The 15,297-nt window shown below is 49.8% G+C and overlaps 2 protein-coding genes and 1 long non-coding RNA gene across 3 annotated transcripts in view; all 3 read left to right on the top strand.

The window, feature by feature from the left end:
• The window catches only part of LOC107213168 (perilipin-3-like), a 663,366-nt gene that overhangs the window by 229,301 nt on the left and 418,768 nt on the right, over nucleotides 1–15,297 (top strand). The gene's annotated exons all lie outside the window — the stretch shown is intronic.
• Nucleotides 7,276–8,151, top strand: LOC117245329. Its single transcript, XR_004499944.1, has 2 exons — nucleotides 7,276–7,644; nucleotides 8,019–8,151. It is a non-coding gene; the product is annotated as an uncharacterized LOC117245329 (long non-coding RNA).
• Nucleotides 9,949–15,297, top strand: part of TOX2 (TOX high mobility group box family member 2) — a 151,016-nt gene continuing 145,667 nt past the window's right edge. Inside the window, exon 1 of the mRNA XM_015647281.2 lies at nucleotides 9,949–10,126. Coding sequence (XP_015502767.1) covers nucleotides 10,025–10,126 — 102 coding nt within the window. The 5' untranslated portion in view covers nucleotides 9,949–10,024. The remainder of the gene's footprint in view (nucleotides 10,127–15,297) is intronic.

The raw sequence follows: 15,297 nt of genomic DNA, 5'->3' as shown, positions 1-15,297 counted from the left end.
TTTACTCGTGTTTAGCCTAGATTTAGTGGCCAGGGTCTGCAGCAGAGCTGGAACAAAGTGGTTTATTCCTGAAAATGCCCCAGTGATGCATTTTCTCCTTCCCAGGGCTCTCTGCCCCTGAGGAATGTGAGAGATGTGTGCTGAGGGTACTGCTAGAACACCTTTGGACATCCTTTGGGGCTGCATTTGTGAGGAATCACGAAATCCCAGCATAGTTTGTGTTGGAAGGGCCATTGAAGACGATCTGGTTCAACCCTCCCATGGGCAGGGACACCTTCCACCCACCCAGTTTGCTCAGAGTAAGGATGAGAGGGACAGGGGGAGTAAGCAGAGCTCACACCCTCAAACATGATTTAATTCATGCAGGTGGGATTCACCTTGCTAAAGGCTGCTGGTGCCTGGGTTCACATGGAGCAGGGGTGTGTTCTTCCCACAAGTGAAGAATGCTCTGCCTTGCAGACCTCTGTTTCTGCAAACGTGGCCCCTGTGAATGTAATCAACGTTGTGCAGAGCTGCTGAAAGCGAAAACAAAGCCAGAACGATCATTGTGCTAAGTTTGGGTTCCTCATTGTTCATTGAATTACATCAGTGTTTTCTTTAGTTGCACAGTCAGCTGGCAAAGGTTTGTTTGAAATCTCGAGACTCTCCCCTTTCAGGGGAAAACATGAATTTCCGGAGATGTGGGCTCTGCTCTGCATCACGGTGCTGGAGCTGCCCTGGCCCAGGACACAGCCCAGCCAGACAGGGGGCTCAGCCAGCCCTCAGCCAGGGCTGAAAATGCAGCCACAGGAAAAACAGTTCTACTTTTTCTTTCTTTGTATTTAACTTGGTTTCATCTGCTTCGAGTAGTGATTACAATTTATTTTGTGTAGGATCCCTCTCCCCAGCTCATGGCCAGTGTTTTGTTTCACTGGCATTGTGTTAAGGTGATCCCATGGGGTAAAAATCTTGCTTTCTCCAAAGATTATTGGATGCAGTGAGTGAGCAAAGGGTGGACAGTCTCTGCTCCCAGGGCACTTCCTCCTGGAGCCTCGGTGGCATGTGAGGGACAGTTGTGTCATGGTAATGTGGGAACCCCTGAAATTCCCTCAGGAGGATCAGGATGGGAATCAGAGAGTGGTTTGGGTTGAAAGAGACATGAAAGATTATTCAGTTTCAGCTCCCAGCCATGGCAGGGACACCTTCCATTTTCCCAGGCTGCTCCAAGCCCTGTCCAGCCTGGCCTTGGGCACTTCCAGGGATCCAGGGGCAGCCCCAGCTGCTCTGGGCACCCTGTGCCAGGGCCTGCCCACCCTGCCAGGGAACAATTCCTTCCTAATATCCCACCTAATCCTAAACTCTGTCAGTGGGAAGCCATTCCCCCTTGTCCAGTCACTCCAGGTCCTGTCCCCAGTCCCTCTCCAGCTCTCCTGGAGCCTCTTTAGTCCCTGGAAGGTGCTCTGAGGTTTCCCTGGATCCTTCTCTTCCCAGGTGAGCACCCCCAGCTCTCCCAGCCTGGCTCCAGAGCCCTTGGAGCATCTTTGTGGCTCTCCTGTGACGCTCCATGACCCACTCCAGCAGCTCCACGTCCCTCTGGACTCAGTGCTACAGGGGTGTCCTGAGAGGGGAGAGAAGGGGAGAACCAGCTCCCTGAGCCTGCTGCTCAGAGCTGGACACAGCTGGCTGTTGGGAATGATGCCTTCCCAGCAGTGCTGGGACAGGGAATGACTGGTTGCTTCAGAGCCTCAGTACAGATGGAGTTTGAGTGTTCTGTGTGTGGCACACACGGTGCTGCTGAATGGGATCCACTGCTCGTTTACATGAGCAGTGTAAATTCATGTCATTAACGTAATTTATTAATTATAATATATAAATTATGTGATATTTAATATTACACATTTCATATAATATTTAAAATTATATATTTATTTTCATAAACAATTAATTAATTAATTAAATGTAAATTAAAACTCTGATTTTCATCATCCACATCCTAACTTCTCCCAGAATCATGGGAGAAGTTAGGAATCATAGCCCATGCTGTCAGAGCAAACCCTTCTGGAAGGTGAAGTTGCCAGAACAAGAGCTGCTGAGCAGTGGGGTTTGTCTTTCTGAAAGTTGTATTTTTGTGTGATCCAAAGGAAGCTCTGAGGGGCTCACCCTGCACAGCCCAGCTGATTCCAGCCTCTTTGCCATGCTCAAGGATGGCTTCTTGCCTTTTCTAACCATGTGGATGAAAATAGTGATTAATAAAAAGCAGAATCTGGGATGAAGTTCATTAAGAATCAAAGCAAAAATCCATCTTGGAGGAAGCTGTACAACATCTGTGTTTCCTGAGGATCATGCAGAATTTAGGACTCTGAGAAAGAAACTTTGTCAGGTGTTGTGATGCTGTTTCTGTCTGGGGGAAGTTCTTGTACCATAACACAGAGAAGCTGGCCAAGGTGGAAGTGCAGCCCAGAAAACCACAGAGAAGAGGCAGGAGTAAAAAACAGGACAGAGGAGAGGGCAGTAAATGCAGCAACAGAGAGTAGGGCAAGAAAACCAGGAGCAGAGAGTGAAAGGAAGAGTGTGAGTTGTATTTCACCAGCTGAAATTTCAGAGCTGGGCCTGAAGCAGACAAAGCTCATCCTGCAACACTGGTGGGAGGAGACGCCTTTTTAGTGAAATCTAAACTTACCAAGCTTAGCCAACTTGTGATTTGTATTAATTTTGCAACTTTTTTTCTGTAGAGAAAGAGAGGTGGGGCAAACAAATTGAAAATATTCTAAACATCTCATTTCACATTTTAAAAATGAACTATTTTCAGTTTCCACTTGGAAGGAAGGCCTCTGTCTCCTCAGTAATGTAATTATCTCTTGATAGAGAGGGCAGGAAGTAACCTGACACTGAGCTGAAAGTTCTGTGTCAGCCAGGGGACGTTTTGGGGTTAACCTGTGATAATTCCCCTCACCCTCCCTGGCATTGCTGCAGTCTTTAGTTGTGCCATTGAAATGAAAATCCATTATTTGTCTGGCTCAGCTAATAACACCAACCAGCATTTCCATGGGCAGCAGAAACCCTGGAGGAAGGCTGCCAAAAGCCCGGGGAGTCAGAGTTCCTTTTCATGTTCAAAGCTTCAGGCTCTGGAATGGTTTAGCAATGCCATTACAAACCTAATGTCAGACCTGTGCCTCTCCTCCTCTCCCTCTCTCCATTAGCCCTCCAAGGATGCTGACAAACCATCTGGGGAAGTGGGAGTCAGCCCAGGTCAGGCTGAAAGAGCTAAAAACCTCTGATAATCTCCAGGTTCATTAACATTTTTGTTCATAAAAAGGTAACTTTCTGTCACTAGGGATGTATAATATATATATATATATATAGCAAGTGGAAGCTGGGATGTAATTTTAGCCTTGATTCTTGGTTGTTGAGCAGGGGTGCAGCCTGTCTTCATGTGTGGGAATACATGCAAAACCCTTTTTAAAGTGTAGTACATGTGCTGTACTTCAGCCCAGAGGTTACCCTGGGAAATTCCCACCCTGCCCCAAAATGCCCAGTGATGTTTTGTTGGGTGGAAGCAAAAGCGGAGATTTACAAACACAAGAAAAAACCACAGCGATGAAACTGAGCTAAAATGCATTTTGACATTTAATCCTAGATCAATTGGCAAATCTCACAATAGATATTTTTTTTCTTGTCACCTTGGCAAAGCAGAGTCATGGGAATCTAGCTTAAAAAAAAAAAATAATTCATTTTGAAGACCAGCCACCAATCTACTCCCTGGGCTGAGGGCGAGCGCAGCAGCTCTCCTGCACTGTCAAAATATTGAGTAAGTTTAGAGAAAACCCAACTATTGCAAGCTCAGGAGATCATTTATAAAACAAAACCCACTCTCTTTTGCATTGAGGAGTCTGAGAGCTGCTGTGAGAAAGATTAATTTTCTGGGTAGAGGAGGGGAGTGTTGGCTTCACCCCTCAAAATGAACCGACGAGATGATTCAATTGCTTCACTTTCCGAGACACTCACTCAGAGCGTGGTTATAAGAAATGACTCCTTTGCTTCAGGAGGAAGAAACTGAAGAAACTGTTCAACTTGGTCACAGTATGTGACATCCTTGAAATCAAAAGCAATACTTCTTCTCGGCGACTGCACAGTAAAATTAAAGATACGAAGCCAAATTCATCTCTGGTGTAATTCTCTTGCCAGTGGCCAGGGAAGCACCTGGGATTAATTTCCTCTGTTATACAAGTGGCACAAGACCCTGACAAATTATTTCAAATGTTTTCTGTAGCACTTAGTTAACAGAAACCTTATTCACTCTGTGTCCCACCCCTGGGAAATGGAGCTGCTCTGAATTTGCCTGGCTGAGGATGGGATCTGGGGTGGATTGCAGCTCCCACCCCCTTCACATGGACAGAAAGTGGGGAGCCCACGTGAATTTACTGATTTCTCACAAAGTAAAAATGTCCCCATGGGGAAACAGGTGATCAGGGAGGGCATGAGGACCTTGGCATGTCTGCCTTGGAGAAGGGACAGTCTTTGACTGGATCTGGGATGCACTGTTGGTCTTGCCCCAAACTCCTGAGTTATCCCATGGGACCTTTTCCAAAGAGGACAGAGCTCACTCACCCCTCTGTTCCTGCCATCCTTCTCTTTGGCTTTGGGATAGACCTTGCAAAACTCCATGTGAGATTCATTTCTGCTCCTGGACATACATTCCCATGCTTGGCTTACAATTTGCCTGTGACAAGTTTATGTTTTCCTGGAGGAATTCTGAACAGCAGAGTGGTGTGCCAGTGCTCAGTGTGCCAAGGTGAGAGCTGGGCTAATGCTGTCCCAAATTCCCCCAGATGGGTTCAGCCTTCATCTCCAAACAGTCCTGGGTCCTCCCAGCTCTCCTCTCTCCTCTGTGGACACCCTTCCCTTGCTGCCCCAGCTTCACAGGACCATTGCTGGCCAGGCCAGGGGTAAACAAACACAAACCATGAAGATTTTCCTTCCCATGGAGCAGCACGAGAAAGGAGGGAAGCTCTTCCATTTCCCTGGGAGATGAGGATTGCAGGCAGCCAAACAGGCAAATAATGTCCAAAGTCAAATGCAAACTCAGGATACGTGTGAGCACAGAGCCCAAGGTCAGGGTGTTCAAGGAAGCCACCTGCAGCTGCCTCCCAAGGCTGCTGCTGGCAAGTAAATTCATTTTTTTATACATTTTGGAGGCTTTGATGCTTTGAATAATCAGGAGTGGCTCTGGGTATGGGTTTGAAGAGGTGAGATTAAGGACAAGGTTCTCCCTTGTGTTGAAGGCTCTGGGCAGCAGAAGCAAATACATGTGACCTTTGAGAAGATCCTGAAGGTCAGGAGGAAGGTTGCCCAAATAATCTGTGATTGTCCCATCCTTGGGAGTGTCCAAGGCCAGGCTGGATGGGGGTTTGGAGCAACCTGGGATGATGGAAGGTGTCCCTGCCCACAGCAGGGGGTGAAATGAGAAGCATTTAAAGGTCTTCTCCAACCCAAACCATTCCATGATTCTATGAAGAATGGTTCCAAGGTTTGATGCATCAAGGTATCCAAGCACTTGTGTCAGCTGGAACACGAGAAGAAACTTGCTGATACATTTTACAGTATTGGGACTTTTTTTCTTTAGCATATTCCTATTAATGAAGTTTTTTGGGGGAATATTATTTGCTTATGTGCATCAGCCAGGTTGGTGTTTGACCAAAGGTGAGATGTTTTCACTCAGGCAGAAGAAAATTGTCAGTCGATGTTGGGAGTGTCCTTAATACTTCCCTGTCATGTTTGAGCTTGTTTTGTTTTGTTATATTTTGGTTTCTGGAATGTTTTAGCCTATCAATGACATTAATTATGGAGTAATTGCCTTAGTAGCATGTAACAACTCTCTCCTTTTTTTTTTTTTTAAAGAGATTTTCACACAATGTGTAAACTTTGCTGTGTATGTGCTACGTTTCTTGTGTCATGAAATAACGTGCAGACAAAATAATGTTTTTCCTGTCAGAAATTCAATGGGCATCTAAAGCAAAGTGACAGGTGGTTAAATAGCTGCATTTAAAGGATGTCAAGAAGATTTTTTGGACAGGTACCAAAACCCAATGCCAAAAAGAAGGCCTAATACCATCTGTTTTGTTAGCAGAGAGATGCAATTTTACATTAGATTTTAAATGACATGAAATGCCAAATTCATAACCTTGATTTGTGGGTCAGATCTAGCTTATCTAGACTGTGAATGTTTCTATTCACCAGCACAGTTCCTGACCCAAAACTCACACAGGTAAACGAAGTTGTTTCCAATCAACCCCATTTTAAAGCCAAAGGATGCTCTTGAGCATTTAATTTTGTTTTGTATTACATGTAAATCCAGATGCAACGTGGATTTAATTAATCCAATTTCACTGCATTTAAATGTACACATTTGCATTGTGTTTATTGGCAACTGGCTTCATCCATTTGTTCAGCATTTTTTATGACCACTGAAACTACTGAATATTTAGAGATGCCTCTACCTCCAAGTGGGAATGAGGAGTGTAGATCTGAATTAAATCATTCTCAGACATAAACTGGGGATAAGACTAAAATGTCAAAATATAGCTGCATAATACAGTGGGGAAAATGATATCAGTATTTTAAAGTAATCAAATGCACTGTGCTAAATTATTTTAAAAATCATTTCAGCAGGCTTTTTAGATGGTTTGTTGGGAGGAGGAGGACTACCTTGAAACAAATAATGAAACTGATAGATTCAGAGGGTTTTTCCTGCTTCTGAAAGGTGCCTTTGAAATGATGATTGTTCAGGTTTAGCCTAATATTTAGAAATACTCACTGTAGAGTTTTCCCTTCTTTGTGAGGAGTCTGTGTGGCTTAAATGGGATTGCTGAGATAATCACACTCTGCTGTTTCTGTTCCAGGGCTAATGTTAGGCATGAAATGTGAGTTGTCATGTTGGGAGCTCCTCTTTCAGCAAACGTTCTGGGCTTTTGGGGGACTCAGCTGGGACAAGAAAGGAAAAGATCCCCGTGTTTGCAGTCTGGCTGCTTGGCTCAGCCCTGCTGGGGATCCTGCAGCTCCAGTGGGATTGCTGGTTCCCTTCAGCCATCCCAGACTACTCCTGGGATGTGGAAAACTGGGAAAAACCCAAAGTCTTGCCTTGTTGTGGTATTACAGAAGCCCTGATAACAAGCCTGTCCCAATCTTTCTTACAGGCTCCATCCAGCACTGGAAGGAGCTCTAAAGTCTCCCTGGAGCCTCCTCCTCCTCTGCAGGCTGGACACCTCCAGCTCTCCCTGGCTGGCTCCAGAGCAGATGTTCTCCAGCCCTGGGACCACCTCCATGGTGCAGTGCTGCTCCTGCGTGGAGAGGTGCTGGAGGAGAGCAGGAGTTCACTCAAATCTGCATCCCCTGGCACACCCACACTGGCTCCACAGCAAAGTGCCACAGGGACACATTGAGACACGGGGAAAAACAGCCAGGAGGAGGATTCAGCAGCAGGCACGAGCTGGAGGCTTCCTGGACACATGGTGAGGCTGGGCAGGGGCAGGAGCTGCTGCTGCATGGGCAGAGAACCACGGATGGAGGCTGGAGGCACCCGTGGCTCCCCGGGCCAGGGGGGAGGCTCAGCTCCACCAGGTTGTCTTCTTCTGACAGTCTGAGGAGGAGAAACACTGGAGACACGAGGTGAGCCCTGAGAACATTGCTCTGATGAGGAGCATTCCCTCTGCCAGCTTCCCTTGGCATGTACATGTAGATATACACATATATGTATACATGTGATTATAGCCAGAGAAGAACTCTGGCTAATAATAGCAATAATGCTTTGTGACACTGGAGGCTCAGATCAGCCTCTCTTTGAGGTCTAACAGAGGCAGATGAATGTGCAAAGTTTGACAGGGCTGAGAATCTGAGAAAATCTGGGCTTCATTGGGGAAAAAATGAGCTTTGGGAGGGTCAGAAAGGGAGCCATGGGATGGCTCAGGCACTGCAAATAAATCAGGTTGTATCTGCCAGGGGGATGCTGCATGTTTAGTGATGAAATGTGTTCATTTCTATAGGAAACAACAGAAGGAAATCCTGCTTTTAGTGGGAAAGTAAACTCCACCTTAACTGCAAAGCCACCAGCAATGACTCCACAATATAAGAAATATAATAATTATGATAATTAATAAAGATAATAATACAGTCAAACCTTTCTAATGACTCAGAGGCTGCTTACTAATTACTGAATTTTGTGGATAAACAAGCCAGAATAATGCATCATAAAATACACTTTGTTCCATTATTTTGACATCTCTCATTTAGTTTTAATTATTTATACTTCATAATATACCAGTCACTCTATTTGGGAAGGTTTTACAAAAATAATGAAGCTCTAATAATGTGACATGTCAGCTCAGTATTTGCTGAAACAGAGAGACAGGAAAACCAGTCCTTTTGGGGGGGTGTGTAAATCAGGAAGGGCACAGATCAGTGGAGCTCAGATATTCAAAGTTTTAATGCAAAATATTAGACATCTCTATTATGCCTTTGACTGGGAGCCCTCGGAGCAGCTTTCCTGGTGGAGAACTCCTGAAGCCAACCTGCTTCACTGCTAAATGCAGAAGGATCGATGCTGGTTCTCCAGAAAAATCACACACTTTGAAAAATAATAATAAATGTGAAGTAGATTGTTGTGCCCAAGACAGTTTTTATCTTTAAATCAATTTTTTCCACCATCACGAGGGCTGAAAGCTTGTTTTTAATTTAAATGAGAGCTACGATTTTTACATAATCACTTGATTCCTGGAGCTGGCATTCCCTGGAAACCCCAGCCCGCCTTCCCCCTCCCTGGATTTGGCAGGAATTGGCCCCACTCTTGCAATGAAAGATGCTGGAGGAAGAACTCAGCATTCATTTAGCTCAGTTTTCTAGCTCCAGAGGCTCCTGAAGGTTGCATGTTGGAAATAAGCCTTCGGAGTCAGTCTGGAGGGGTTTTTTTCTAAGAAAACAAAACAAAAATAAACAACAAAAAATTTTCATTCTTGGAGGTTTGCCAGCAAACTGACTCTACCAGCCCCGTCCCTGCTCTTTGCCAGCTTACGAACCGGTTGTTGCAACTTTCAAGCGTTTCCCTCTATCTGGGCATGGGATAACGTACTGCAAAACCATTCTGTGTGTAATATTCTCTCCCACTGGGCTGCTTTTCCAGAGGGATCTGTTGGGAGCCGCTGGAAGGGAGCGGGAGAGCGTGGAGCCTGCACGTCCAGCCTGTGTCACCTCCGAGCATCCTCCCTCGCCACGGACACCTTTGGGTTTTCCGTGCTGCTGGAAGTGCCGGCCCGTGGGAGCTCGGAGGAGGATGGCCATGGATGGAGCTGCCTCCCAGCAGCGGGAATTATAGACTGGCATGTGTGGAAAGCCGAGCTGGGGGGAGAATGAGGGTCTCCGTGCTCTAGGGAGCGGGAAGCCAACGCCAGGTGCAGAGAAGAGCCTGGTTGTTCTCTCCAGGCTGGGAGAGCCCGTGGGGAGGCACAGGCCTTCCAGAAATAGGGCGTGCTTAGGGGTTCTAAACGGGGGACCTGTTCGGGGTTCCTGCTGGGGGCGGTCAGCGCGCTGGAGAGCATCCTCCATCAGCGGCTGGGCACCAGGAGCAGAGGGAAACGAAGCTGCTGGGCACCGTCCCGCGTCGGGAGGGGGCACACCGGGCACGGTGCGGGCTGCGGGGCACGGAAGATGCGACAGGGTCCCCGGCGGGCAGCGGGAACCGGCGGGCGGCCGTTGCAGCCTTCCCCTCTCCGGAGCGGCCGGGGATGGGAGCCGGGGGAGCGCACGGGGCCGCTCCGAGCGCTGCCCGAGCCCCCGGCGGTGGCGGCGGCGGGAGGAGCCGCCCGGCCCCGCCGCGAACAATAGCGGCCCCGGCGCGGGGCGGTGCGGAGCGGGGCGGGCCGGGGGCCGCCGCCCGCCCCCCCCTCGCCGCCGCCCGCCCTCTCCCCGCCCTCTCCCCGCGCCAGAGGCACCGCCGCCGCCGCAGCCGGGTCCATGCCCGCTGGAGCCCCCGCCTGCCGCCGCCCGCAGCCCCGGCATGGACGTTCGGTTCTACCCCTCCGCCCCCCCCGCCGTGGGCTCGCTGCCCGGCGCGGACCCCACTTGCCTGGGGCCGCTGGATTATTATCACTGCAACAAGGTACCGGGGGCGCGGGGGTCCCCGGGCTCGGCGCGTCCCGCCGCTGCTCCGCGGGGACGGGGAGGGAAAGTGGCGGCTGCTGCGGGAGGGAATTTTGAAAGTGGTCTGGAAGAGGAGCGGGGGGAGCCGTCGGGTGGCCGGGCCGGGCGCAGCGGGCGGGGGGAGCCCGAGCCCGGGCGCTGCTCGGCGGGGCGGGCCGGGAGCGCAGCTCGGGCTCCGTGTGTCCGAGCCGGGCTGCTCTCAGCTCCTCCGCTCCGGGAGCGCTCGGCCCGGGGCGATGCGCGGGGTGGAGGGGTTGTTGTTGCGCTTGTTGTCGGGTACTTTTTTTCCTGTTGTTCCTCGCCGTGTTGTTGTTGTTTTGCACCTTCTTCGCGAGCTGCGGAGCCGCCGGGCCGGGTCGCGGCTCCTCCCGAGCGGGCTCCGGCCCCTTCTGTCGCACCCAGCCCCGGCTTGGGGGTGTCCGTGTGCCCCCAGACCCCCAGCACGGCGGGGACACCTCCCTCACCCGCATCCTCCCCGCTCGCTGCAGCTGCGAGGCGAAGCATCCTGCACTTGTAACGGGAGAGGGATGCGCCGCGGATATTTGAGAGCGCGGAGGTGCTGTAGGAAATTTCCCTCATCCTCGAGAAGGCGAAGCGAAGGGGATAGATGCTACTTCGGGGATAAGGAGTTCTCTGCGAGTATCGCCTTGCTCGCTGTGGGTAAACAGCGCCGATGTTTCAGCTACAAAGCCGTGGGATCCAGATCCCTTTGAAGGGAGGGGGATCATCCCAGATGTAATCCTTGCTACCTTCCGGGCCAAATTCGGGTAATTGCGTTGAAAAAAAAAAGTTAATAAAAGGAGAAAATGCTCTCCTGCGTCGGTACAGCAGCTCAGGATGCTCTCGGCTCACCTCACTGTTGTGATACTTTGGGATCAAACTCTTAAAACACAAGCAGAAGGAAATGTGTGTGGCTTCCCAGACTCGGCAAATTAATCTTTATTTATCAAGAGATGTATTTAACTGTTTCTCTGTCATTGGGTTATTTAGCTCTTTTGATTAAGTTGTAGCAAACCTAATAGTTCTCGTTTATTTTGAGACACCGGATTATACTGAAAGGGAACAACTTTCGCTGTTTTCGCTTGTATCTGCGTACTGCTGGCTTCAAAGTGTTTTATTATCATTGCCGTTGCTCTTAAAACACTAAATATGCTCTTAAAATACTAACGAGAGCCGGATCACCTGGGAGCAGGACGTTTGTCCTGCTGAAACCTCAGCCCGTAGCGTGTGAAAGCCGAAATTTGGGATGGTGCGAGCGCGAGCTGCGGCTGCCCCCAAATCCTGCCGGCTTTCGGAACTCGCTTTCACCGAGAAGTTGTTGGATGCCAGCAGCATTTACTCTGCCTGGTTGGGTGCGGGAGCCGCGGCTCGCAGGGGGCTCGGGGGTCCCGTGTGCCCCCGGCAGCGCCCGCCCGAGCCTTGGGGCGCGGGGCCCCCGCTCGGCTCATCCGTGGCCTGAATCCCTGAGATTAGTCCCGGATTAGTTGGTCGCAATTGATCCGCGGCTCCTCAGGCCGGGAGGCTGCGGGAAATCGCCTCTTCTGGGGGTGCGGCGAGCTCGGCCCCGGCGGGCTGGCTGCGATGGGCGCTGGGCTGGCCCGGGTGGATGGGACACCCGAGAGGAGCAGCCCAGGTACTGACCACTGCCACCAGATGCTGCTGTTGTCACTGCTACCGAGGATCTTAAGGCAGCGGCAGAAGAAAGGATTTACCCTTTGCTGATATTCAGGGCGCTTTCCCCCTCCACCACCACCACACTTCTTTTCTTTTCTGAGTTATCAAATGACATTTGCTTATGCAGAGCCGTGCACGTCCGTCTGTGGCATGAGGCCGCTGGAATGAAGCCAGGGATGGAATGGGCTGACTCAGTTTCCCTGGCAGACTGCAGGTACAAAGGCTGTAACTTCAGCATCAAAGCGTGGCCCGGAGTGGTGCGGGAGGAGCTGTCTCCTGCTGCTCTGCCTTCGGATAACTCCGGCAGGTGCGGGCTGGGATCCAGCCCAGCATCACCGGCAGCGTCCTGTTGTCTTGTGCTGCCATGGAACAAGAGCTCTCCTGCTACCTGGAGCCACGCTGGATACTCTGGGAAACTCCAGAACCTCACGTTAATCCCAACCCCACTGCTCCTGTCCAGTGCTGGTGGCTCAGCCCAGGGCTGCCACAATGCATTTCCACTTAAAAAAGCTACAGAGGAGGGTAGGGTGGACTGGAAAAATCAGAATTCTCCCACTATGGCATGCAGATATCCCAGATAAAACCCATCTCTGGGAAGGACCTGGGCAAGGAGCACTTACAGGCTCTTTGCTGTCCTCCTGCTTCGCTGAGTTTCTGGAGACGCTCTAAAGCCCTTTGATTTAAAAGGCTTGTTTTGTTCAGGGGTTTTTGTTTTGTTTTGTTTTCCCTTTCATTTATTTATTTCTTTCTTTAGGGGGAGGCAGCAGAGCTGGGCTGTGCAGTGTCACTGTGCATAAATAACTCGCTGGGAGCACGGCAGAGCTCTGCCATCGCCGTGAGCTGCCTTAGCCCTGAGCAGCCTGAAATGTTAATGGAATTGTTTTGTGCACTTACTGGACATGATATTGTTACTGGGAGGTCTCCAATCTCGCCTGCACGCTGCAGTCAGCCACAATTCCTCTCTGCAGCTACCCAGGGGCCTATTGCACATCAGCACTTCCATTTCTGAAAGGACGAGGGATGTTTAGAGGGATAATGAAACGGGAGTGTGTGTTCAGCCCAGCCATCCCCAGAAAGGGACAGTTTGGGTTTCTCCCCTTTCTTCCACAGCATCCCTGTTTTCCCTGGAAGGGCTGGCCACTGGGAGGGATGGAGAATGTGGTGAGGGGCTGGACACTCACAAGTGGGTAAGGAGAGCCATCCTGCCCCATCAGGCAGGGGGAGAAGGAGCCCTCCCTGCTGCTGACTGCGTTTGGTGAGGAGTTCTGATGGATCAGGAATACTGATGACATCGAAGCTGGGGAAAAGGGCTCCCTGTGTAAACCAGCCCCTGTCACTGGTGATCCTGCATGGAGCAGCCTGCCATGGCAGCTGGGAAGAGGAGCCAGCCCCAAACTCCCCGGTGCCCAGGGAGCTGCTGCTCGCAGCCTGATGCTCCTTCACAGGATTTTTAGGGCTGCAGAGTGCTCAGCCCAAGGTGTGGGGGTGATAAGGAGCCACCTGAGAGGACAAGCTGGAACGAGCATTTCCCACTCCAAGCGCTGGCCCTGCCATCCTGTGGTCTGGATCCAGGACCTGCTCCATCACTGGGACAGCAGGAACACCTCTGGTGTCTGCACAGTGGCCACGAGGGACTGGGGAGGTTCAGCTTAAAATGTGAGGAGTCTTCATCCAAACTTTGACACCCATCGCTGTCATCGGCCACCTGAGCACTGCTAAAGGAAACACCTTCCTCTGGTTTGGATTCCTTGTTTAAATTTGGGTCTAAACCCCTTTTTCTGTCCCCTCTGACCTTTTTACTGGGGCATTGCTGCTGACCCCTTCCTGCTCACTTGCCAGGAAAGCTTTCACAGGGTTTTGAGTGTGTGGTGCCGGTGTTTTGTGTGAGAGCATCGTGTTCCTGCACCACCTAAGGGGGCATTTTCCCACCCCTCCAACTGCTTTGACAAAATGTGAGATGGATTTTTCCCATTTGAGCTCTAGGGAGATACTGCAGCTGTATTTCACAATAAGTAAACCACGGTACAGTAAAAAATGTGCATTTTAGTAACACCAAGGCTCGTTGTGCTCTTAGCGGAGCTTCAGCGACAGGATCTGGTGTGCTGACTGATACACCAGCATGGAAGGGTTTTTCCTAGATCCTAAATTGTGTGTGGGGGTCCATGAAGTTCAGGACGGAGGTTTTCCTTCTCAGCCCAAGCACAATTGCCTTGGCAAGGGAGGTCTGTGATGGGAATCCTGCCAGAGGCTGATCCCCTGTGCTCCTTCATGCAGCGTGTGCAGGGATGCTGTGGTGCAGGAGGAGTGATCCTGCTCCCCAGGGACATCTTTGGGGAATGAATTATCATCTCTACTCTTCCTGCAGAAACAGATTTAAATAGAAATTCTTCCTGCTTGCTCCTGGTGTTACAATGGTCAGACTGGGTCAGCACAATGCCCAATTTCCAGCCAGGGAGATTGATGGGGAGGAGGAGGAAGAGGAAGACCCAGCCTGGGAATACCAAATCCACACTGCTGGGAGACCCTGTGAGTGTCTGATCCTTGGGAACCCCCATGCTGGGGGCCCTGTCATTAACCCTGCAGCATTTCTGTAGGATTCATCAGCACTATCAAACCTTTTCCTGAATTTCCTTGTAGGATCCTGTGGCTTTGCCTCTCCAAACACACCCTGACTCTTGCCTTTTAGGATGATAAATTGACAAAAACTATTTTGCCAATACACCATTAAAATCTACTAGTCATGTGTTGGATATTAATCTGCAACCAATGCTCTTGTCTTCTAAGAACCCTTCAGAAATGGGATCTGAGCTGGTACAGGAGTCAATGTAGCAAATGCATTTCTGTGAAATGTTCTGTTTTGACTTTTACAATAAATTGTACATTTCAGTGATAAACATGGTCCCTTTTTCCTTGTTCCAGCACTGCTTCGCCATTCTGGAAGATAAAATGCATTCTTTCCCTTCCCACTTCCGAAGCCAACTCTGTTTTGAAGTAGCATAAATCTTTCTTTGGAGATGGAGGATTTTGGATGGAGAACAAAGTCCAGCAGATTTTTAATTTGGAGCCCATTTCATTCTCATTTGGCAGGCAGCTCCTATTGATTTGCAAATGTAGATTTTTCTTTAATTATTTTTTTGCTTTTAGGCCCTGAATATGGGCAAGGGCTTCCTCTGAAAAGTGGCTGAGCTACTCAGTGGGACAACCCTGCGTTCTCCAGAGGGGTCTTTGATGGGTTGCACGGCAGAAAGTGTTTGAAACTCCATTGTTTTGCCTTGGGCTTTAAGTCAAGGATTGGCAGCTAAATAATGAATGTCCATCCATTCATAGAAAATGTTGTTCTCTCTGCATGCACGGAGGGGAGGCTTTAATCTGGTTGTTTTGGGAACAATGGGAGATGTTTTGAAGACGGGTCTGACTTGTGTGTAACAACATGTTTGTTTGGGCTGCTGCTGAATG

The sequence above is a fragment of the Parus major genome, chromosome 20 (assembly GCF_001522545.3).
Source record: "Parus major isolate Abel chromosome 20, Parus_major1.1, whole genome shotgun sequence".
In the NCBI taxonomy this organism is placed as follows: Eukaryota; Metazoa; Chordata; class Aves; order Passeriformes; family Paridae; genus Parus; species Parus major.
The sequence above is the reverse complement of the archived record's forward strand: the minus strand, read 5'-3'. Positions and strand labels throughout refer to the sequence as shown.